General features: G+C 36.0%; 1 protein-coding gene across 3 annotated transcripts in view; it reads right to left on the reverse strand.

Moving 5' to 3' along the window:
• Positions 1–1,235: 1,235 nt before the first annotated feature.
• LOC148944460 (DGAT1/2-independent enzyme synthesizing storage lipids-like) overlaps positions 1,236–23,694 on the reverse strand; it is a 48,497-nt gene continuing 26,038 nt past the window's right edge. For all 3 annotated transcript variants that reach the window (XM_089100352.1, XM_089100351.1, XM_089100353.1), the window contains 2 exons: positions 3,717–3,920; positions 1,236–1,450 (listed from right to left, as the gene is read on the reverse strand). In XM_089100352.1, coding sequence (XP_088956478.1) covers positions 1,367–1,450; positions 3,717–3,920 — 288 coding nt within the window. In that variant the 3' untranslated portion in view covers positions 1,236–1,366. The remainder of the gene's footprint in view (positions 1,451–3,716; positions 3,921–23,694) is intronic.

Raw genomic sequence — 23,694 nt, forward strand, 5'->3', positions numbered from 1 at the left:
GACCATTTAAACCAAACCCGGAAATCAGATGGTTCGAAGAGTAAAGCTAAATAACATTTTCGACATTTCAACGCCAGAATAAAAATTCAGTTATTCTCTTTGGCACAAACAAGAACATGGACTGTAGGTTCTCGTAAAAATGGATGCGGAAAATCATAAAAAAATTATGTCCTCAAATTAATCAGCTGTAGGTGATGAATATGAAACATGTGAAAGACGAAAAACGCCAGTTGCTGTCTTTTCGTCAGCTACTAGGAGCCAAAACTCGACCATCTCACTTGGTGGAAAATTACTTCTAACCTTTATTCGTCAGGTTAAGTGCCTAATTTTGTACGAAAGTAGATACTTCAAATGATAAAATTTATTAAGACTGATTTATGCTCTATTTGGACAGAAAATTTTAAATGAGAGAGTAAAAAGATATTTCTTCAAAAATTTGAATGACAGTCCTTAAGATTTATAATTTCGCTCATTGGCACACAATAATTGAAGCAAACCACATACAATGAAAATAGCTAAATCCAGACATGGCCTTTCCTTTTCTTTTTCATAACAGGATTTACTTCCTTTTAATGCCTTAGGCAAAAGTGTGCCTTAATTTCATTAGTTCCGTTCTTGACAGCGGAACTGCTCCACTGTTATTGGCAGCCTATTGTTTTATCTGTGAAAACTTGTTCGAAGTTTAATCCTCTCATTTTAACATTGGTACGAGAAAACCTTCCTTTATCAGAACTATAAGCCAGACTAAGTATACGTCATTTTGCTACATGCCAACGATAAACGAAAGTTTTACACAACAAACTCTGTAAAACTAGTGAAAATGACCAGTCATTGTCGTGTTTACTTACAGAAATATGCGCCTTCATTTTGTGAGTATTTATATTCTCGTTTATAAAACACATTTATTACGTTATACAGCGCACCCTAGAGTTCCCATAAACTCCAGAACAACATTTATCAAGTGCAAATTTTTTAATACTGAGAAAAAATGATGTGTTTTCTGGATTTTTTTTTAACCTCTACCCCGGAAGTTTTTTTTTTACAAGCTTGCACCAGCTTGCGCCAATGATCGTACGCGAGTCGAAGCATCGAAAAGCCAAACACAGACAAAATTCAAAACACACGATTATTTATGACAAGAACTTCCCAAAGTTTAGGTAATACCTTGCACTTATAAAAGCATTAAAGAAAAAAGCAAATGCAAAGAGGATGTCAAATACATGCAAAATACATGATTAATTTCGACGAGAATTTAATAGAATTTAAAGCAAAACCTTACAATAATACCATAAATAGAGATAAATATAAAGCAAATAAATGAGATCCTTAAAGAAAGAGAACAAATTCATTATAGCTCATGTAAAGATTATAAGCGCTCCAAAAGGGCTCTCCAAATAGAGCCCGGAATCTTTTGATTCTCGTCTCGTATTTTCTTTATTGCGCTGGCAACCTGAAAAAAATAAGCATAAATTGAATAGCACAAAACCTTTTAAAGAGAACCCATACTTTATAGCTGTATTAGGAGGGTGAAGAATCTGGGAAAATTTTTCGTTACCATAAACTATTAATGTGTGATTCCAGAAGTTGTAAACCATTAACAAACCGTTCGAATTCCAGTCGTTATAAAGCACTAAGAGCAAGAGCATTTCTTAATGAAAGGATCAGTACTTAAAAAATGGAACACAATTAATTATTTAGGTATAACTTTTAGACCATGTATAGATCACATGCAGATAGATGTCATAGCTGGCGTGACACTGGAGACCACAATAGCTGTTTCATAGACGATTCCAAAGAGGTAAAAGGGCCTTCGACATGGTTCTCATACTTTAGAGGGCAATTAGACACAAAACCCCATTCATAAGAGTCAATCAAAATTACAAGTCTTGAAATATATTAGGCCATCCTTTTAATTTCATTGCTTACTATAGAAAATGTTTTGTAAAACATATAATTTAAAATTTTAAATGCCTTTTTAACGTTACACTCACAATGCATAATACTATTTTTATAGTTCCCCCAATATGGTAGACCAGCTTCATAGCCAAATCCTTGATGCAATACTTTGTTTAGATCATGTGTACGTCTAAACTGAAACGAATCTAGACTTTTCAGTAAATCATTAAAACATAAAAGGTTTTTCTTTGAGAGACAACAAAAGAAATTCCTCGTCAAAACTAAACATGAAATTAAAAAGTAACCACTAGAAAAATTCAGAACCCGAAAAAAATCTAATAGCAGCACACAGAAAAATATTCCATCTGACTCCAAAATTAAGTCCCTTGGAAGATGACTGTACTCTGCGTTCAATAAGCTTATTGCAATTGACTTATGCTATATTGGGCGTTCAACAGACAATTACGGTTGTCGAATCGAAGTCAAAGTGCTTATTGAAACTTATTAAATTACTTATTTGTTTACTATGCTTCAGAGCTCAATAAGCTCCAATCCGTTCTTTTCTAGATTAAATAAAAAAAAGTTTTATCAAAAGAAAGTCAGGAACAACACTAAAACTTAAAACGAACAGAAATTATTCTGTATTAAAAGGGTCCTTCCCCCTCCTCAATCCCTCGTTCTTCACATTAAAATTTTTATACTTTAAAAGAAATGTTTTTATTCCAATCAAACAATCTATGTGTTTCAGGAGTCATATTCGTGAGCCCATTTCAAGGGCATAAATTACACCATTTTCTCCCAGGAGTGATCGTATCGTTTTTAGCATGTGAGCCATGCGAAATTCCAAAAGATGGCAAATGACTCCGAACAGCTAAAGAAAAGGCAAGGAAAAAGAAACAGCAAAAATCCCATTGGATTGCAAACAAAAATGTTACTTAAAACTAAAGAATAACACGATAATTATACTATTGCGTATCTTAGATAATAATTTCAGAAATTACAATGGAATAAAGAAAGTCTTAGTTTAGCATCTGCAAAGAATGAACAGGAGGGAGGAATTAATTCACATCATAATTTCTTAGCTCAACTGAAATTGCTCATTGACCACCATGACATGAAACGAAAGAATAAAACAATGATTGCACCAATGCGTAGTTTAGATATGTCAGAGGACAGAAGCATTTGGAAGTTCTTGGTTGTTACTAAATTATACAAAAAAGCAATTAAAGCAAAAATATAACGACTGGGGAAAAGCTGGAAAAGAAGTTTTTAAATATCTTTGACGTCATGCAAAACGATACATGACTTTGAATGAATTCGAACAGCTCTGAAGATATGCATGAAAATAAAGTGCAATGACATCTGTGGCCAGAAGACATGGGACAGCAATGATTACATTGGATCATTAACAAAATTTACAGTTAGCAGAGAAGCAACAGTGGGAATCACAACGAGTCCCAAGAGAAAACAAATCGTATAAAACAGATGATTTTTTTATGCATTAACAGGAAGGAGTTTGACGCAGGCAGGAAGGACTTAAAACTAAAGAATAACGCCATGACTATGGTATTGTGTAATTAGAGAATCAAATATATACAAGCCTGCCGAGTGCTGGGACCACTATCTTTAAGTTAAATTCATATATAGCCCCCCCCCCCCCAAAAAAAAAATCTCACTTTTTCTGCCAATTTTTCAGGTTCTGAGGTTGAGCCATGTTCAATTGGTTTTCCAACAAAAGTTTTGAGCTTCACCGGAAATTCATATATAGCCCCCCCCCCCCCCAAAAAAAAGAAAGAAAGAAAAGAAAATTAATTTCTCACTTTTTCTGCCAATTCTTCAGGTTCTGAGGTTGGGTCATGTTCAATTGGTTTTCCAACAATAGTTTTGAGCTTCACCGGGAATCCTCCATAGATAGGAACTAATGGTAATCGAGTACGATTGTACAGCCATTTCCATATATTCTTAAGAAATTGTACACTCCGAAACGTTTCTCGCACATTGACGGTAAAAACTGGGATTACAGGCTGAAACAGGTGACAGGTATTAGTAATAATGCAAATTTACGTGAAAAAAAATGTCATAGGACGTCTAATCTTTGGTCAAACATCTTAAATTTAAAATTCTTTGACAACAGGAATGTTGAAAGCTCAAAATAGTCTAACGATTTAAATAATATGAAACCGTTTATCTTCAATTCCCAGTAATATGACAACAGAAAGAATATGATATATGCAGGCGGAGATTTTCTTACATTTTCATATAGTTTAGCCATTTCACTGTCTTTTTGACAAATTCAGGTCAAATACATTTAACATGCCCCCAAATCCAAAATTATTTCCTGCTTACATACCTCACTAGTTTTCTAAAACAAACATTAGAGAAATTTTGATCGTTAGTTGGACAGTAAAATATTTTTTTAAAATATGGTTGAACATTTACGATAGAAATTCCTGCCACACTCAATTACAGGGAACAAAAATTTTCGGAACATTACTTTTGCCATCATGCCGCCAAATAGACTTGCATAACTCATAAAACGATGTAGTCAGTGGATTGAGGGCATGTGGTTTGGTTAGAGCAACAATAGTAACAATTTTTAATTCTGGTAAACAAAACCAACAGCATTTTAAACAACAGCCAAAAAGTACAGAAAACTTACAAAAGAAATCCACTTTCATTGCAGTTTAGCTCAGTAGAGGAAGACAAATTCAAAACCAGCTTATTTCTATTTGCTAACATTTGGATCTCAATTGAATGCGTGAGGTTTTTTCAAGCATTCCTGACCTTTTTTCGTTTTTGACTGATTTTTATATATTAAAATAAAACAGTTAGGGTAGCTTAGCATGCACATCTTAACCTAGTTTTTTTTTTTTTTTTTTAAGGCAAAAATTTACCTATTGTTTATTTTTGACAAAAGTGAATCTTTGACTTAGAGCAAAGCAAAAGTAAAAAACGGATTGTAGCTTCTTGTCCTGTAAATTTTATATCTTCTTTGGTAGAGACGGCTATTAAATAGCTTGTTCATATTGTGGTTTCATAGTGACTGGACAAACCAGCAGCTTGTAGAAGCCTTCCAAGAAAACAAAATTCCACATTAAAGCCTAACTTTCAAAACAAATAATATGACATAACTATCTCTGCAGTTGGAGGTAAAACTCTGTGGTTAAAAGTCAAAGCACCAGAGCAAGAAACATTGAGCAAAACCTCCTTAAAAGGAGGTTTTATATTGACGGGGGGGGGGGGGTAACAAACCCCCCCCTGTCAATATAAAAATGACGGTACCTCGTAGCTCTATTCCTACCCTGCATGGGTTACGGAAACTAGTACACAGTTTGTAGAAAATACCTTACTTCTATTCTTCCAAAGGGTCACAATAATCGCACAAAAATATGGTTCCTCGATCGGAGTCTAAACGCAGACTAAAAACAAAATAATATTTTGCACACAACTGATCATAGGGGGGGACCTTCGCTTGGCCCAGCCAGTCATCTCAATCCCCATTCAAAACCAATTCTGCCTTTCCAGCCCTATTATTCAATGACTCAAACCAGGAAGTACAAAGATAGAATTTAGTTCAAAGCTTACTTATTGCAAAACAACTATCGCTTAGCAACGAGACTTTTAAATTGTCATTGCAAATTATACTATAGGCAAATTTAAGCAAATGTAATTAGAACGAAAACAGTTCATTTATCTAAAAAGAAAAGAAACAGGGGTGGAACCCCAACAGTGACAGAAATCATGCTGTAAACTATATCGCTACTTGTCCATTATATCAAAGAATAAAAACACAAGAGAAGAAAAACGAAATGGGGTTCTATGAGGCCAACAAAAATTCTGGATGAAACAAAATGGATATTTTTGAAGGACAACCACTTCACTTCTTTAGCACAATAAGAGAAAGTCTCAAAGAAAATGTTCAAACTTTCCTAGCGGAAACGCGAACGAAAACAAACAACAGAAAGCAAATAGAAACAAAAACCCAAATAAAAAAAATTAAAAAACCTAAAAATACGGAAAAAGAACAACAACAGATAAAATCAAAATGGTTCCATTGTAACTGAACCACCGTGCAACTGAACCACCGTTCAACTGAACCACCGTCCAATTGAACCACCGTGCAATTGAGCCCCCGTGCAACTGAACCCCCCCCCCCGCAACTGAACCCTCGTGCAACTCAACCCCATTTAATTAAACCCCCATGTAACTGAACCCCCGTGCAAGTGAACCACCATACAACTGAACCACTGTGCAACTCAACCCTCGTGCAACTGAACCCTTGTGCAACTCAACCACCTTACCTACATTGGGTAAAACACAAGTTAGAGTCTTTACACAGCTACACACACTCTTCCTCCATCACAATCGATGGAGAGCTTCCCTTTTAAAACCCTCCCAAGAAGTTCTTATTTCCCTTAAATATTTCCTTATGACATCTGTCAACTTCATTAGCTGATAACCTGGTTTTCGTTTGAGGTATTTGTCCATTATTCAGAAAACCCCCAAGTTGATTCAATTTACAGATATACGGGTTGAAACAAGCGAGACGCTTGGGGGATAGATAGGATATATATAGTTTGGGCAATATATTTTCATATTAAGGGGGTGGGGCTTAAATATAACGGCAGTGCATGCAAAATGTAACCTAACCTAACCAAAATACCAACTCAATATATTAAATATTTAATTAAAACAAAACTACAACGTAGTTTTGGTAATTTTTTCGTTATTCACTTTATTGACTTACAAATAAAGTAAACGTACCACTGATGCCTGTTTTTTTGCTCTTTCCATATATATATATATATATATATATATATATATATATATATATATATATATATATATATATATATATATATATATATATATATATATATATATATATATATATATATATATATATATATATATATATATATATATATATATATATATATATATATATATATATATATATATATATATATATATATATATATATATATATATATATATATATATATATATATATATAAATTTGTGTTCTCCTCAAAAACATAATTTCTATCTGGAAATCAATTACGCTGAACAAAATGGCTATCTCAAAATTTTGATTGGATGTGTTTGGGGAACTGGTGCGCGTGGAAGGGGTGTTAGTTGCCTTCCAAGCATTTTTGACCCTTAAAAAGGGCACTAGAACTCTCGATTTCCAATCTAATAAGCCCCCTTTGAAGTTTCTACAATGACCCCTTCCATATGAAGTGCCCCTGGGAGAAAAAAATAATAAATAGCAAATAATAAAAAATTGGAGCCGTATGGCCTTTACTATAGGCAACGGTATAGCGTTGCCTCTGATATATAGGATATCGCATTACATGCCAATTACCTGGAACCCACGCAAGAAGTGAAGTTTGGTTAATGTTAATGAAATACAACAAAATAGGATGAAAATATAATAATTTAGAAAAAAAATTTGGCAATATATTTGCACATTAGGGGTGGAGGGTAAAGCGTAGCATATATTAAATACGCAACCTAACCTAGGTACCTCCCCCCCCCTAAACCCCAAAAACAAACGTTTAAATATTGTAAACGCAGTGACAAACCACAGTCTCCAATCCAATTCTCTATTGAAAGAAACCTGTTTGACTAGTTTCTTAAGCATCTTCCCTATATAATATATCGCGTGGATTCCAGCTAATTGACAAGTACCGACATCGCTTATATGCCCTTTCGAAAACCTGCGTGCAAATAATATTTTTGTTTAATTAAAACATCCTCTAAACGTTCCTTAGAAGTTTCACTTCAATACTCTTAGCGTTATTAGTTACAGTAATCGTAGTAGTATATTAGTAGCATATACATGGAGCCTTCTGGATAGTTCGAAATCCCCCACCCACAACTTATCCTGAAAGGTCTAACTTATTCATGGAAGCCATTCTTGAGATATTACTGTGTAACCCTTTTGAGAATGTGCATAATCATAGTCAATTTTATTCAGTTCAATATCCGCCGAAATATTCCTTGACAGCTTCACCTTAATACCCTTAGCTTGCGCATTAGCAGTAGTAGAATTAGTAGCAGTATGCACATAGCACCTTTTATTTTCATCCAACACACCATCAAACTGTCCCTAGGATATTCCTGATGCGCCGTTTGGCAACCTTTATACAGATGGCGTGATGTGATTCAGTTCACCTTCCACCCTCAACATTCCCTGAAAATTCCACCTTCACACCGTTCATTACCGTTAGGTACAGCTGTAACGATAGTCCCAGTAATAGTATTAGTAGTAGTATTAATAAGCACTAGTGCTAGTAGCAGCAGTAGTACCAACATATTGCCTTTTGGTCAGCTGACGATTCCTCATCAAGTTCTAGAAGTTTCAACTTAATACAATTAGCTGTTGCTATCCCATTGCCGATATATCCTTTTGATAACCTATATAATACTTTTAGCTTACAAGTGGTTGCAATAGAAGTAGCATTCGAGCTAGTAGTAGTAGTAGTTGTTGTAGTAGCAGTAGTAGTAAATGTAATTAAAATAGTAATAGCATTAGCAGTAGCGTGCACAGGGCCGGATTTAAAGCTTTAACGCTTAAGAACCAAGCGTTTTTGCAAGATTTTCGGGGTTATTCCCAAAAATTAGGGGCTCATGGAAGCAATTAACAGAACACAACTGATCAGCGATCAGTCAATGCTGATATTTCTGTCAGAACTGATCATTCAATGCTGATATTTCTGTCAGAACAGCAACTCTATAAGAAAATTAAAACAAATTTTCTTGTGAATTATTATCGCTTCTAATCAGCAGTTATACCAAACCAATCCTGCTCAACTCATCCTCAGGGCTATACTGTGGTGTTCTCCTCCCCATAGTATAGTGCAGACGGTTTGACATCATTCCTTTTTCCCTTCTTGCTTTAGTTTTGTTTTTCTCTGTTTAAAGCTTTTTCCAATAGGCAATGTTTAGAAGTCCTCCAAAAAAAATGTCCCCCCAGATCCCAAATCAAATTCCAGTGAATGTGCCATAGTGAAAGATACCCATCTTGGCTGGTCAAGCACACTTTCTCAAAGTTCAAATGATAGCTCCAATTCGGACAATAGGACAATGATAAGTGTAGGGGCTAATGTAACTATAAATGATGATAATGGGTTTCAAGAGGTCCTCTCTAGAAGTTCTAAAAAAGGAAAAAAATCTCCCCAATTAAAAGCATTTCTCCTCTCCCTGCCCAAGATCCTCCCTCCAAAAACTTAGGAATTTACCTTAAAATTACTCCCACTACCCCCTTTGAAATAAAAATGATCACTGCAATAAGAGTTGCAATTTTTAAACTGCTAAAATCAATGTTCTCTCTTAACATTAACCGTGATGGATCTCTGCTAATAGCTGTAGAAGATCGGAAATCAGCAGATACAATAATTAACCTTAAATCCCTTCTGAATACCCCAATTATTGCATCTAATTGGAACCCAAAACAATCACCAACAAAAATAGTAGTTTATAATGTTCCCCCAGAGATATCTACTCAGGAGTTAAAAGAAGGCCTTTCAGATAGGGCTGGAAACACAATCCCAGTTGAGGATGTTACCCAACTTGGAAAACCCAACTCTAATGGCCTAAAAACTAGTAGATCCTTCTTATTCACACTGAAGGATAAAATTGATATCCCAGAAAAATTATTCCTATTTGGGCAAATCAAACCACACAAGGAATACAAACCTAAGTCTTTTCAGTGTCAGAAGTGTTTCAAACTGGGACACACAACAAACAAATGCAATGAAATTCTCCAAGAGTGTAGTAATTGTAAATCTTTCCATCCTAAAGAGCTGACAACTTGCAACAACACTCAGCCTACATGCATCAATTGCAAAGGCCCACATGAATCTACAAATAAATCATTATGCCCTGCATACAAGAAAAGAGCTCTAACACTCCAAATATCAACAGAGAAGGCAATCCCATACCCCTTTGCAGCAATGGAAGCAAATGCTGCCCAACAATACCAAATAAAGCCTGTAATGAAACCAACCAAAACCCCCACGTCTAACGCCCCCACTGCATCCCGCACCCCATATAAAACACCATCTTCTAAGCCCCCTAGCTCAAATCCCTATCAGAAGCCATCACCAAGCCAACAAGCCTCCTTGTCCAGTGAGATGAGGCCAGCCTGGCCCTCCCTCCCAAGAAGAAACAAACCAGAAACACTACCAGGAATTAATCCATTAACCAACAAACAGGATGCACTACCAAAACTGCAATCCCCAAATATATGCTTATTCATTCTAAACTGTAATGCAGTTCAGGCCATGAACATACATCAACTACAGAAAACAAATATTATTGCAGAATTGACAAAAATTTACATCCCAGATGATATGATCATTCAAGCAAAAAAAGATCTTGCTTTACTCTTAACAAAGCTGAACATTGGTACACATCCATATGAAGAATAAATCAACAACACAACATTTATTAATACTCCAATGGAATGTAAGATCACTCACAGAAAATAAGCTAAATGAACTAACATCATTTATGAATAATAGTTCAATTAATATTGCTTGCCTCCAAGAAACTCATTTAACCCAAAATCAACAAATTAAGTCTCTGGGATATACTATCCTGAGAAAGGATAGATCTTCAGAGAGAAAAGGAGGTGGTGTAGCTTTATTAGTTAATAATAATATAAAATTTTGTGGCATCAATTTTCCAGATTTTGAAAATGATGTTGATGTAATTGGTATAAGTGTTTGGCTGAATAATTTAAAAACCTACATAATAAGCTTTTATAACCCTAATGGCCAAACTACAGATGCCAAGGATTTCTTTAATTATATAAATAATTCTAATATGTTAAAAAATATCATTATTTGTGGAGATTTCAATGCCCACAGCCTTTTGTGGGGGAATAAACCAGCAAATAAAGCTGGTAAATTTATTGAGCATATGACTTCAAATAATAATGAATTAGTTGTTGCTACCCCTCCAAACCTGAATACTTATTTCAACCCCAAAAGTGGCAATTTCTCCACAATTGACCTACAAATTGTGTCTTTAAATTTTTTGAACAAAATTTACATAAATAAAATTGATACTCTATGTACAGACCACTTTGCTATAGTTTGCTCCCTAAATGAACCTGCTGAAACTTTATCTCATACATCCAAATATATCAACACTAAAGCAAATTGGTCTATTTTCCAAAATAAGCTAAATGATGAAATTACAAGTTTCACCCAAAGTTCATGCATTTCTAAGACAACAGTTGACACACATGCTGAAGCATTGACATCTTTACTAATAAATACAGCTAATCCTGCTATCCCCAGGACAACACCTAAGAAAACATTCCCTAAACAAATTCCTAAAGCATGGTGGACAAATGAGTGCCTAAATAAATGGAGGATAAAAAAGGCAGCTAGGACAGAATTCATAAAAAAACCAACACCTACTACATATTTAAAAAAATTACAAGCAGAATCTAATCTAAAAAGGACTATAATAGATGCTAAATATAAATACTGGAATAATTTTGCAAATAATCTCTCCAGAGAAACAAATGAGCCAATTATACATAAAGTCATAAGCCACATATGTGGGAAAAAGACTTCTCCCAACCCACTCCTGTATGAGCTTATACATAATAATACCCATTATGACAATAATAATGAAAAGGCTAACCTATTTGCAACTCTTTTTGTTAATAAGCTAACATCAAATTATCAAAGCAAGCTGTACACAATTCCTATGAATCCTAGTTACCAACCACGCCCAGGATCCGAGTACATAACTAATTCCTTTTCAATCCAGGAATTGAATAATGCAATACATCATATTAAGTCCAAAACTAGCAGTAGCTATGACAATATACACCCTACATGGATAAAGATTCTCACACCTTCATACAAACAAGAACTGCTAAATTGTTATAATCACGCTTGGGCATCTTCTAGGTTCCCCAATATATGGAAATGTTCGTCCCTCCTACCAATCCTAAAGAAAAATAAACCAAAAGATAACCCTGAATATAGGCCCATAATGATTACACCTGTGATGGGGAAAATAATGGAGAAAATGATTTATCACAGACTCCTCTGGTTTGTTGAGAAAAATAAGATGATCCCACAAACTCAAAATGGATACAGGAAATACCACTCCTCAACAGATGCTTTCATTTTGCTAACAAATGCAATAAATGAATCTTTCTCAAAAAATAATATCCTAGTGGCAGCTTTCCTAGATTTTGAAGGAGCTTATGACAATGTGAACCACCAAATCCTTTTAAATAAACTTGCAAACCTTGGAGTACCTCCTAAGCTAGTATCCTTTATTAAATCCTTCATAGAAGTGCGAAGTTTCATTGTTTGTGTTGGTTCAGCCTCTTCACCCCAAAAGACAATATCCAAAGGCCTACCTCAGGGAGCAGTCCTCAGTTGCCTCCTTTTTGCCCTATATCTCTGCGACATGAACCTACCCCACACGAATCTACAAAATGCTGATTATCTGGTGCTATGGTCATCTGGCAACACCTTTCAGATAGCACAGTCAAATCTGCAAAAGTCACTTTTCCAGTTTGAAAAATTCTCTCAATATTCAGATTTACCCATTGCACCCACCAAGTCAAAAATAATCCAATTTCACCGGAAGCGAAACCATGTTAATGCAAAACTAACTCTAAATAAAACAACTATTCCAGAAGATAATAATATTAATTACCTAGGTCTCATGCTTGACCAAAAACTTAATTTCCACCTCCACATCTCAAACACAATAAAAAAATGTTATAGAAAAGCAAATATACTAAAAAGACTTCTTTCCACACCCTGGGGTTGTAAGGAGAAAACCTTACTCCAGTTTTTTAAATCACATATAAGACCCCATATTGACTATGGGCTCATAGTCTATTGTGAATGTGCAAAGACCCAGATGCAAAAAATTGAAACAACACAAAATGATATAATACGTCTCATATTTGGTCTTAGGAAACCCACAAGCACCAAGTTTCTGCTTATGGAGAGTGGATTAACAACAATAAGGGAGAGAAGTAGCTTTCTCTTGATAAAACATCTTACAAAAATTGAATCAAATAGCTCACACACATTACATAATTGGTTAAGAAATCCAGCCATGTATAGAGGTATTGCAGATGAGTATGCCAATATTCAAAAGAAGTTCCCTGTACCAGCAAAGTCTATTGCACCTACTTTCCCCCAATCCCCTCCATGGAATTGGTCAATTCCCATAATAAATACTGAATTTTCAAAATGGAATAAAGATGTAACCCCCATTGCTTTTGTCAAGAAAAAATTTGCAGAACTTAACACAATTACCAATAAAAATCACATCCAAATATTTGTTGATGGGTCAAAAATGAATGAGAAGGTTGCAAGTGGTGTTTTCCTTCCTCACCTGAACATTGCACTGGGCGAGAGATTATTTAATAATTTATCTATAATGTCTGCTGAGTTAAATGCCATAATCATGGCATTAGAACACCTTAAGCAAAACCAACCTTTGATTGAAAATTCGAATAATATTATAATCTATTCCGACTCTTTATCAAGCCTTGAGTTGCTGGCCTCAGCTCCTCAATATAAGTTGGACATTGACACTTATCATTGTCTCAGTATTATTGATAATCTTGCTTCAAGTGGCATAAAAACTTACTTTCAGTACATTCCTAGCCACTCTGGCATAAGTGGTAATCATCAGGTTGATGAAATAGCAAAAAATGCTATAAATATTGACCAGCCAAGTGGGAGACCAATCCCAATTAGAGATATTTACCGATGGAGGCTATCAGATATTAATTTTAATAAGATTAATCCTATCCTTTCCCCCTTTCCCAATAAGTATCTTTCTAAAATTTATCATAGAATTCGTTCTGGAACAAATGGACTAAATTTCCTTGCATTCTCTTATAAGCTTTCTAATTCAAGTGGCTCAATTCCCCTGTCCCCTCTTCGCAGGCATTGTAATATGAATAATGAAACAATTGACCATTGCCTATTTGAATGTAATATGCTGACGTCTGCACAACATACCTTGCTTTGTAAACTGTTAAAATACTTCAAACACCACAAAATCCCATTATCAGCCAAGAGCCTAGCCAACTATACCTGCACACAGAGCATAGAAATCGACATCTATCATCTTATATTTGAACTCCTAGAGTCAAAAGATCTGCTGAAAGATATCTGAATATATATAATAAATATGAGGCAATCAAGCCAGTAGCTCTGTAACCCACAGAGTGAAGCAAAAGGAAAAGGGCTAAATAGTTTTACTGAAAAGCCCGCCTGCTGTTAAATAGAAGAAGAAGAAGCGAAAAGTGATGAAAGAGAGAGGTAATACCGAACTCTCAGCTACCATTCTTGGGAGACATCTGACAGTTTATAAGTGACCATGGAATTCCAGTGTTGTTTTAAAGTCACCTTTCTGTGAATAGGCAGCGTGGCGGCAGAGTGTACCTGGAGGCAATAAATCACATCAGTCCAGTTTTTGTCAGGAAAAATTACTCAGTAATGATTTATTGCTCCCCCTGGCATTATGCGCCCATAGGTCCAGGCCTAGGGACCTAGTGGTAAATCCAGGCCTGAGCGTGCACATATTTCCTTGTGGTGAATTGACTTTCCCTTTAAGCACTCTCTGAAAAATCCAACTTAATACACAAATCCCTTTTTGAGATACGGCATTTTGAAAATCTGCATGCACATAGTGTCTTTTGATTTAGTTCAAGTTCCACCTCAAATACCCGATTCTGTCAAATTTTCAACTCAATATGCGTAGCATTAATAGTGCTAGTCTAATAGTAGCAGAGGTCGTAGTAGGAGCAGTAGTAGTAATAATAGTGTTGAATTAGTAGTAGTAGCAACAGTAGTAGCAGCAGTATTAATAGCAGTAGTAGCAGGTAGATACCCCAGAAGTTTCATCTTGATACGCTAAGCTGTTCCAGAAAAAATTGCTGATACACCTGTATCAGCAATGTGTTTGCTATTGCAAGTTACCAATTGTTAAAATTTAAGGTTTATATAGAAGGAATGGTCGTAAAAACCTTGAAGGAGGCTTATTCGATTGGAAATTGAAAGTTTAAGTTCAATTTTGAAGAACCCAAAGGTAATCAGAGGACAATCAGCCTTTCCCTCTTAACCGAATTCCCCCCCCCAAATACATCCGATCAAAATAAAAATAAACATTTTGTTCAAAATAGTCTGAAGGTCAAATAACCATGCCTTTGGGGTTAACAACCCCACCAGCAGCATCTGGGGCAAGGGCTGTAAGTTAAAATAGTTGCTCATTGCTAACACATAAGGTTTATGTAGAAAATAATTTGTATGAACTTTGGAGGGGGGCTCATTCGATTGGAAATCAAAATTTCCAGTGCACTTTTTCAGAGTTAAAAGTGATCGGAGGGCTTCCACCCCACCCTATTTTTTCCCCAATTACATCTGATCTAAATTTTGAGACGGCCATTTTATTTAAAACAGTTCAAAGGTTAAATAGCTATACCATAGTTAAATAACTATGGTTCATAACCCTCAGCCTCTGGTGCAAGGGCTGTAAGTTATACCAGTTGCCTATTGTTAACATATAAGTTTTTTTTTTTTATGAAGAAAAGAGGGCATGTTTGGTCCTATAAATAAAAAAAAAGCATGGGACATTATGGTCAAACTTTAGGGAAATGTCAAGAAGAATGCCAAACACAATCAAAAAGCAATTATTCCTTTATTGGTTGTGAAAAGGAAATACCAGGAACATTTACAATGGCTGATGGCAACAGCCGTCACATTGCTTGGAAAACATTTAGGAGCATCTTCAACTAAATCAAGAGGTACAATGTGCATCCAGTTTTAAAAGACGTTGTATCTGCAATGTGTCGAGAACAGCTAAGGGTATAAACCTGAGGATATGAAGTTAAAACTTTCAGGGCAAGTTGAAGAAATGTTGAAAAAAAGGCTAGAGTGCAACCAGTCCCCCTCTCATGTCCTTTTTAGTTGCAATCTCCTCAAGGACATCTGATACAAATTCATGATCTAGATTCATAGGAGTCAAATATTTTCAACACATATGTTTATTACTTAACATACGTAAAGTCTGATTCACTTAAAAAACGAGTAATAAATCAGCTTAAATGGATCGCGACGTCGGATCTTCTTTTTCTTTTGTAAAAATGACACAAAGCTTTTTCATGAACAAATTTAACAGGTGTTCACAACGTGAATATAAGAAACAAACAGTTTCAAAAAGGTTGAACATGTATTCTAACTTGTGTTTTACCCAATAATATTGCCTAATATTTTTAGAGAACTGAAAATCTGAGTTCAGTGGTTCAGTTGCACGAGGGTTCAGTTGCATGATGGTTTAGTTACACGGTGGTTCAGTTGCACGGTGGTTCAGTTGCACAGTGGTTCAGTTGCACGGTGGTTCAGTTGTACGGTGGTTCAGTTGCACGAGGGTTCAGTTACACGAGGGTTTAGTTACATGGGGGTTTAGTTACATGGGGGTTCAGTTAAATGGGGTTGAGTTGCACGGGGGTGTAGTTACACGAGGATTTAGTTAAATGGGGTTAAGTTGCCCGGTGGTTCAGTTACACGAGGGTTCAGTTATACGGGGGTTCAGTTGCACGGTGGTTCAGTTGGTGGTTCAGTTGCTTGGGGTTCAGTTACACGGTGGTTCAGTTACACACACACCAATCAAAATAAAAAGGATTGAAAACATTAAACGCCAAAAAGCCTAACTGAAAAACAATTCCCTCACCAAATTCAGGGCTAAAAGCAAAAAATGATGTCGTTAAGGTGCTAGACAAGTGGACAAGGATTCTTTCGCAAATCATACAAGTTCTCGATCAAAAAGATCTTGTACAAAAGAAGCGTTGCTTAAAATTAGGTAAATGTGACGTAGTTTTCTGCTTAGGAGAGGGAGAGTAAAAAGAGAGAGAGTGAAAGAGAGAGAGAATGAAAGAGAGAAGGAGAGAGAGAGAGGCAAATCAAATACCAACTGCAATATTCACAGCCGATCATATCTAAGAAGTATTACTGAGGTAGGTTTTTACTTAAATCAATTAAAAACTTTTTCCACAAAATAAGTTTAAAAAAAAACAAAAAAAATCCAGAAATCCATTAAACCAAAAATGAACAAAAATGGAATCAAATTATCTACCAAGCGTAAAATTACCACAAATCATTATCAATAAATAAATGAAACCCAAAACAAACAGAAATTAAAATAAATAACAGAGTCAAACTCAAAACGAGCAGAATATGAGTAGGGTCCCCATGCTTTCCAAAAGCCAGAATATAATTTGTACTTTAATGAAAAAAAAATTCAAATGAATGTACTGAAAAAAATGTTCATTGTCAGTTTAATATACATATGCTGATATTTATTCCTTAAAAACTTAATTAATGTTTGATTTCTTAAATAAAAGTGAAAACATTTAAAAGAATTTTTCAACGCTTTCTATAAAAACCCTATATGTCCCAAGAGCATAACTTGCAACCTTTTACCTGGGGGCTGTGGGGGGTTTCTCACCCTCAAAGACGTAATTTCCAGACATTTCAATTACGTTAAACAAAATGATTATCTCAAAACTTTTATTGAATGTGTTTGGGAAAATGGTGGGCATGAGAGGGGGTTAGTAGCCCTCCAATCACTTTCAAATATTAAAAAGGACACTAACACTTTCAATTTCCAATCGAATGAGCCCCCTTTGAAGTTTCTACGACAACACTTTCTATACAATCCTTATATGGCCCCAGGGCATAACTTACAACCCTTGCCCTGAGGGTTGTGGGGGGATGGGTTGTCATCCTCAAAGACATAATTTCCAGAACTTCAAACTATTTGTTGCCCTTCAATTGCTTTCGACTATTATAAAGAGCACTAGCTCGCTTTATTTTCAATCGAATGAGTCCTTTTTTACGTTTCTACAACACCGCTTTCTGTAAAAACCTTATATGTCCCCTGGGCATATTTTACAACCCTTAACCTGAGGGCTGTGGGGGGGGGGGTCGTCATCCTTAAAGACCTAATTTCTTTAATTCTCAACTACGTTAAAAAATCTCAAAATTATGATTGGATGTGTTTGGAGAAATGGTGGGCGCGAGAGAGGGGTTACCTGCCCTCCAATCAATTTCGACTATTCAGAAGGGCACTAGCCCTTTGAATTTCCAATCAAGTGAGCCCTTCTTAAAGTTTCTATGACAACGTTTTCTAAAAGAATCGTGTATGCCCCCAGAATATAACTTATAGCCCTTTACCAGAGGGCTATGAGAGGGTTATCATCCTCAAAGACCTAATTCCCAAGACTTTAAACTACGATAAACAAAAAGACTATCTAAAAATTTTGATTGCATGTGTTTGGGAAAATGGTGAGCGTGGAAGGGGTGTTAGTTGCCCTCCAATCACTTTTGACTAAAAAAGGGCACTATCCATTTCAATTCCCAATTGAATGAGCCCTTTTTGAAGTTTTTACGACAATGCTTTCAATAAAAACTTACAACCTTCGCCCTGAGGGCTGTGAGGGGTTTGTCATCCTCAATGACCTAATTTCAAGACCTTTCAACTACGTTGAAAAATAGCTATCTCAAAATTTTGATTGGATGTGTTTTGGGAAATGGTGGGCGTGAGAGGGGGGTTAGTTGCCCTCCAATGACTTTTGACTAAAAAAGGACAGTAGCCATTTCAATTCCCAATTGAATGAGCACTTTTTGAAGTTTTTACGACAACTCTTTCTATAAAAAACTTACAACCTTCGCCCTGAGGGCTGTGGGGGGTTTGCCATCATCAATGACCTAATTTCTAGAACTTTCAACAACGTTGAACAAATCGGCTATCTCAAATTTTGATTGGATCTGTTTTGGGAAATGGTGGGCGTGAGAGGGGGTTAGTTGCCCTCCAATCACTTTCGGCTATTAAAAAGGGCACTAGCCCTTTGAATTTCCAATTGAATGCGCCCTTTTTGGTTTCTACGACAACGCTTTCAATAAAACTTATATGCCCTCAGGGCATAAAGTACAATCCTTGCCCTGAAGACTTTGGGGGGAGTGCCCTCCACAAAGATATAATTTCTAGACCTTTTAACTACGTTGAACAAAATGGCTATCTCAAAATTTTGATTGGATGTGTTTGGTGAAATGGTGCGCGTGGAAGGGGTGTTAGTTGCCTTTCAATCACTTTCGACTATTAGAAAGGGCACAACCCCTTTCAATTTCCAATCGAATGAGCCTTTTTCCAAATTTCTACGAAAACTCCTTCGATACGAAGTGCCCTGGTCTAAAACCAAGAAACCAAAAATAAATAAATAAATAATACATTGTGCCAACATCGTTCTTTACTTAGGCAGCGCTATTACGCTGCCTATGAAAAAGGCCTTTGCGTTTTTATAGATTTTCCAACAATCTCTGATTTCAAACCTAAATAGTTTGGATAGAAAGAGACTTCAGATCTTCGATTTGTATACCATAGTTATACCAAAACATACTATCCACAAATCAAAGACAGTGTGTATTTCAACTTTTAATCTGTGAAGACGTTGGATATCTATGGTTTCACAGGTTCTGCGTTAGAAAGGGTACCAATAGTACCAAAAATGCCACACAAACAGTATCTTGCGGCCGAAAGGGAACGATATAAGAGAACTATGGAATCAGAGGCAACGCTGTAGCGTTGCCTATAGTAAAGGCCATACGGCTCCAATGTTTTATTATTTTTTTTTTCCCAGAGGCACTTCATATGGAAGGGGTCGTCGTAGAAGCTTCAAAGGGGGCTCATTCGATTGGAAATTAAGAGTTCTAGTGCCCTTTTTGATAGTCGAAAATGATTGGAGGGCAACTAGCCCCCCCCCCACCCATCATTCCCCCAAACACATCCAATCAAAATTATGAGATAGTCATTTTGTTCAGCGTATTTGATTTCCAGATAGAAAATATATTTTTGAGGAGGCAACTCCCCCACAACCCTCAGGGCAAGGGTTTTAAGTTATGCCCTGGGGGTATATAAGGTTTTTATAGAAGGCAATGTCGTAGAGACTTCAAAACAGGCTCATTCGATTGGAAACTATTTGGATAGCCATTTTGTTCAGCGTAGTTGATTTTCAGATAGAAAATATATTTTTGAGGAGGATACTCCCCCACAACCCTCAGGGCAAGGGTTTTAAGTTATGTCCTGGGGGCATATACGGTTTTTATAGAAGGCTATCTCGTAGAAACTTCAAAACAGGCTCATTCGATTGGAAATTAAAGGGCTAGTGCCCTTTTTAATAGTCAAAAGTGATTGGAGTGTAACGAGCCCCCCTCCCCCGCACGCCCATCATACCCCCAAACACATCCACTCAAAATTTTGAGATAATCATTTTGTTCTTCGTAGTTTATCTCCAGATAGAATGTATGTTTTCGAGGAGAACACTCCCCCACCACCCTCAGGGCAAGGATTTTAAGTCATGCCCTTGGGGTATCTAAGGTTTTTATAGAAGGCAATGTCGTAGAAACTTCAAAACAGGCTCATTCGATTGGAAACTAAAGGGCCAGTGCCCTTTTTAGTAGTCGAAAGTGATTGGAGTGCAACTAGCCCCCCCCCCCACGCCCATCATTCCCCAAACACATCCAATCAAAATTTTGAGATAGCCATTTTGTTCAGCGTAGTTGATTTCCAGAAATGAAATATTTTTTTGAAGAGGACACTCCCTCACAATCTTCAGGGCAAGGATTTAAAGATATGTTCTGGGGGCATATAAGGTTTTTATAGAAGGTGTTTTCGTAGAAACTTCAAAAAAGGTTCATTCGATTGGAAATTAAAAGGGATAGTGCCCTTTTTAATAGTCGAAAGTGATTGGAGTGCAACTAGCCCCCCCCCTCCACGCCCATCATTCCCCCAAACACATCCAATCAAAATTTTGATATAGCCATTTTGTTCAGCGTAGTTGATTTTAAGACAGAAAACATGTTTTTGAGGAGGACAATCCCCCACAACCCTCAGCGCAAGGGTTTTAAGTTATGCCCTGGGGGCATATAAGGTGTTATAGAAGGCGTTGTCATAGAAACTTCAAAAAAGGCTCATTCGATTGGAAATTCAAAGGGATAGTACCCTTTTTAATAGTCAAAAGTGATTGGAAGGCAACTAGCCCCCCCCACGCCCATCATTCCCCCAAACGCAGCCAATCAAAATTTTGAGATAGCCATTTTTGTTCAGCGTAGTTGATTTCCAGATTGAAAATATATTTTTGAGGAGGACACTCCCCCACAACCCTCAGGGCAAGGGTTTTAAGTTATGCCCTCAGGGCATACACGGTTTTTATAGAAGGTGCTGTCGTAGAAACTTCAAAACAGGTTCATTCGATTGGAAATTAAAGGGCTAATGCCCTTTTTAATAATCGAAAGTGTTTGGAGGGCAACTAGCCCCCCCCCCCCCAACGCCCGTCATTTCCCCAAACACATCCAATCAAACTTTTGAGATAGCCATTTTGTTCAGCGTAGTTGATTTCCAGATAGAAAATATATTTTTGAGGAGGACACTCCCCCACAACCCTCAGGGCAAGAGTTTTAATTTATGCCCTGGGGGCATAAAGATTTTTATAGAAGGCGTTGTCGTAGAAACTTCAAAACAGGCACATTCGCTTTTAAATTCAAAGGGATAGTGCCCTTTTTAATAGTCAAAAGTGTTTAGTGGGCAACGAGCCTCCCCCCCATGCACCGTCGTTCCCCCAACCCCGCCCAACCACAATTTGTTATAGCCATTGTGTTCAACGGAGTCGATTTTCTTATACACCATATGTTTTTGAGGAGGTCAATCCCCCTCAAACCTCAGGGCAAGGGTTTTAAGTTATGCTCTGGGGGCATATAAGGTTTTTATAGAAGGCGGTGTCGTAGAAACTTCAAATAAGGCTCATTCGATTGGAAATACCGAGGGATAGTGCCCTTTTTATTAGTCGAAAGTGATTTGAGGGCAACTAACCCCCCTCTCACGCCCACATATTCCCCCATCACATCCAATCAAAATTTTAACACAGCCATGTTATTAAATGTAGTTTTAAGTTCTGGAAATTAGGTCTTCGAGAATTACAACTCCCCCAAAGCCCTCAGGGCGAGGGTTGCAATTTAAGAATTCTCCGAATCCTTCATATTATTTCTTATGGAAGGGATGCTCGTATAAACTATCGAGAGGGCTCATTTGATTGGAAATTCAAAGTTTTTGTTCACTTATTAAGAGTCAAAAGAGACTGAAGGGCAACTAGCCCCCCTCCCTCCTCCACGCCCTCAATGCATTAGGTAAAAATTTTGAGATAGACATTTTGTTAAAATAGTTCAAAGTTCTGATAACAAAAAACTCCGGTGTCGACACAGCCCACCAGGGCCCAGGGGTAGGCGTTGTAAGTTATGCCCTGGGGCATAACTTATTAAAGGGGGTTTATAACTTATGGGAAGGGGTTTTGTATGGGAAGAACACATAAGAAATCTATTATAATTATCCAATTATAATGTTAAAATACATAATCTGTGATAGATGCAAAATTGCTTTGGCACACAAATTCCTATTTAGGTCAATTCCAAACAATCGTGATCCCTATGTGTCAGCAAGTGAAATGGTCTAAACCCCCTTATTAGAGCTATTTTTTCAATCCATTCATTGTTGTCAATCGCTGTCCACAAGTTATGCAAGCTGTCTATTGTTCATATATAAGGTTTTTATCAAAGAGGTAATCGTATAGACTTTGAAAAAAGCCTCATACGATTTAAATTGTAAGTTCTAGATCTGTTTTTTAAAGTCAAGAATAATCGGACAGTAAGCACCCCCCCCCCCATGCCATAAAAAACTTGAAACTTTTTGCAATCAAAAACAAACAACAATTAATTAAAAAAAAATTTACGAAAATTATTTTTTTCAAAGAAATTTAATGGCATTTTTAAATTTAAGCTCTGGATATAAAAATACTTTTTAAATTTAAAACTCAAAACGACCAGAAATTACTATTAAAGAATTATTGAAACCCAAAACGAACTAAAATTAAATAAACGATCATAGTAAAAAAAATACAACAAGTAATACTATAAATGAATAAATAGATATTAAAGCCAGTAATGCTTACATTAAATATGAAAATCAAGCATAAAAAGAAAAAAAATACATTCCCATTGAAGTTTAAGATAAACTTGAAACGAACAGAAATTAAATAAACAATCAATGTGAACAAACATACAATATATATTAATGTAAATGAATAAATAAATCTTAAAACGAGTGAAACCTAACTTGAATATGGAAATCAAGTTTGAATCGAATAAAAATAACTACAAACAAGAGTTTGGGTATCGTCTCACGGCAGAAGCCTAAAACCTACTGCGTCATTGGCGCTTTACTGAAAACGAATTATATTACAAATGTTTTCTTTTGTACTTAATATTGAAAATAAATATTAAAATTACAGTAAAATTTTGAACTGATGAACTTTTAGCAATTAATATCATTATGTATCAAATATTCAGTTTAACTTATTAGTTCTTTTCAAGATTGGTCAAGACAAATATAGTTTTTCTACAAACAAAATTTGGATACTGCCCCCTTCTTTAACTGTAAAAACCTAAAGCCTTTTGCGTCATTGGTGCTTCACTGAAAACGAATTACTTGTATATTACAAATGTATCATTTTCCAGTTCTTACAGCATTGAAAATGAAAATAAAAATTACAGTGAAAAAAAAACTTGAACTGATTGATCTTTCAACAATTAATATCATTATATATCTAATATTCAATTTGATTTTGTTTATAATTTCTAAGACTGTTCAAGACTCGTATAGTTTTGCCATTTTTTTAACTCT

This window comes from Artemia sp. Qi Xiang Cuo, chromosome 14 (assembly GCF_049724085.1).
Source record: "Artemia sp. Qi Xiang Cuo chromosome 14, ASM4972408v1, whole genome shotgun sequence".
Taxonomy (NCBI): Eukaryota; Metazoa; Arthropoda; class Branchiopoda; order Anostraca; family Artemiidae; genus Artemia; species Artemia sp. Qi Xiang Cuo.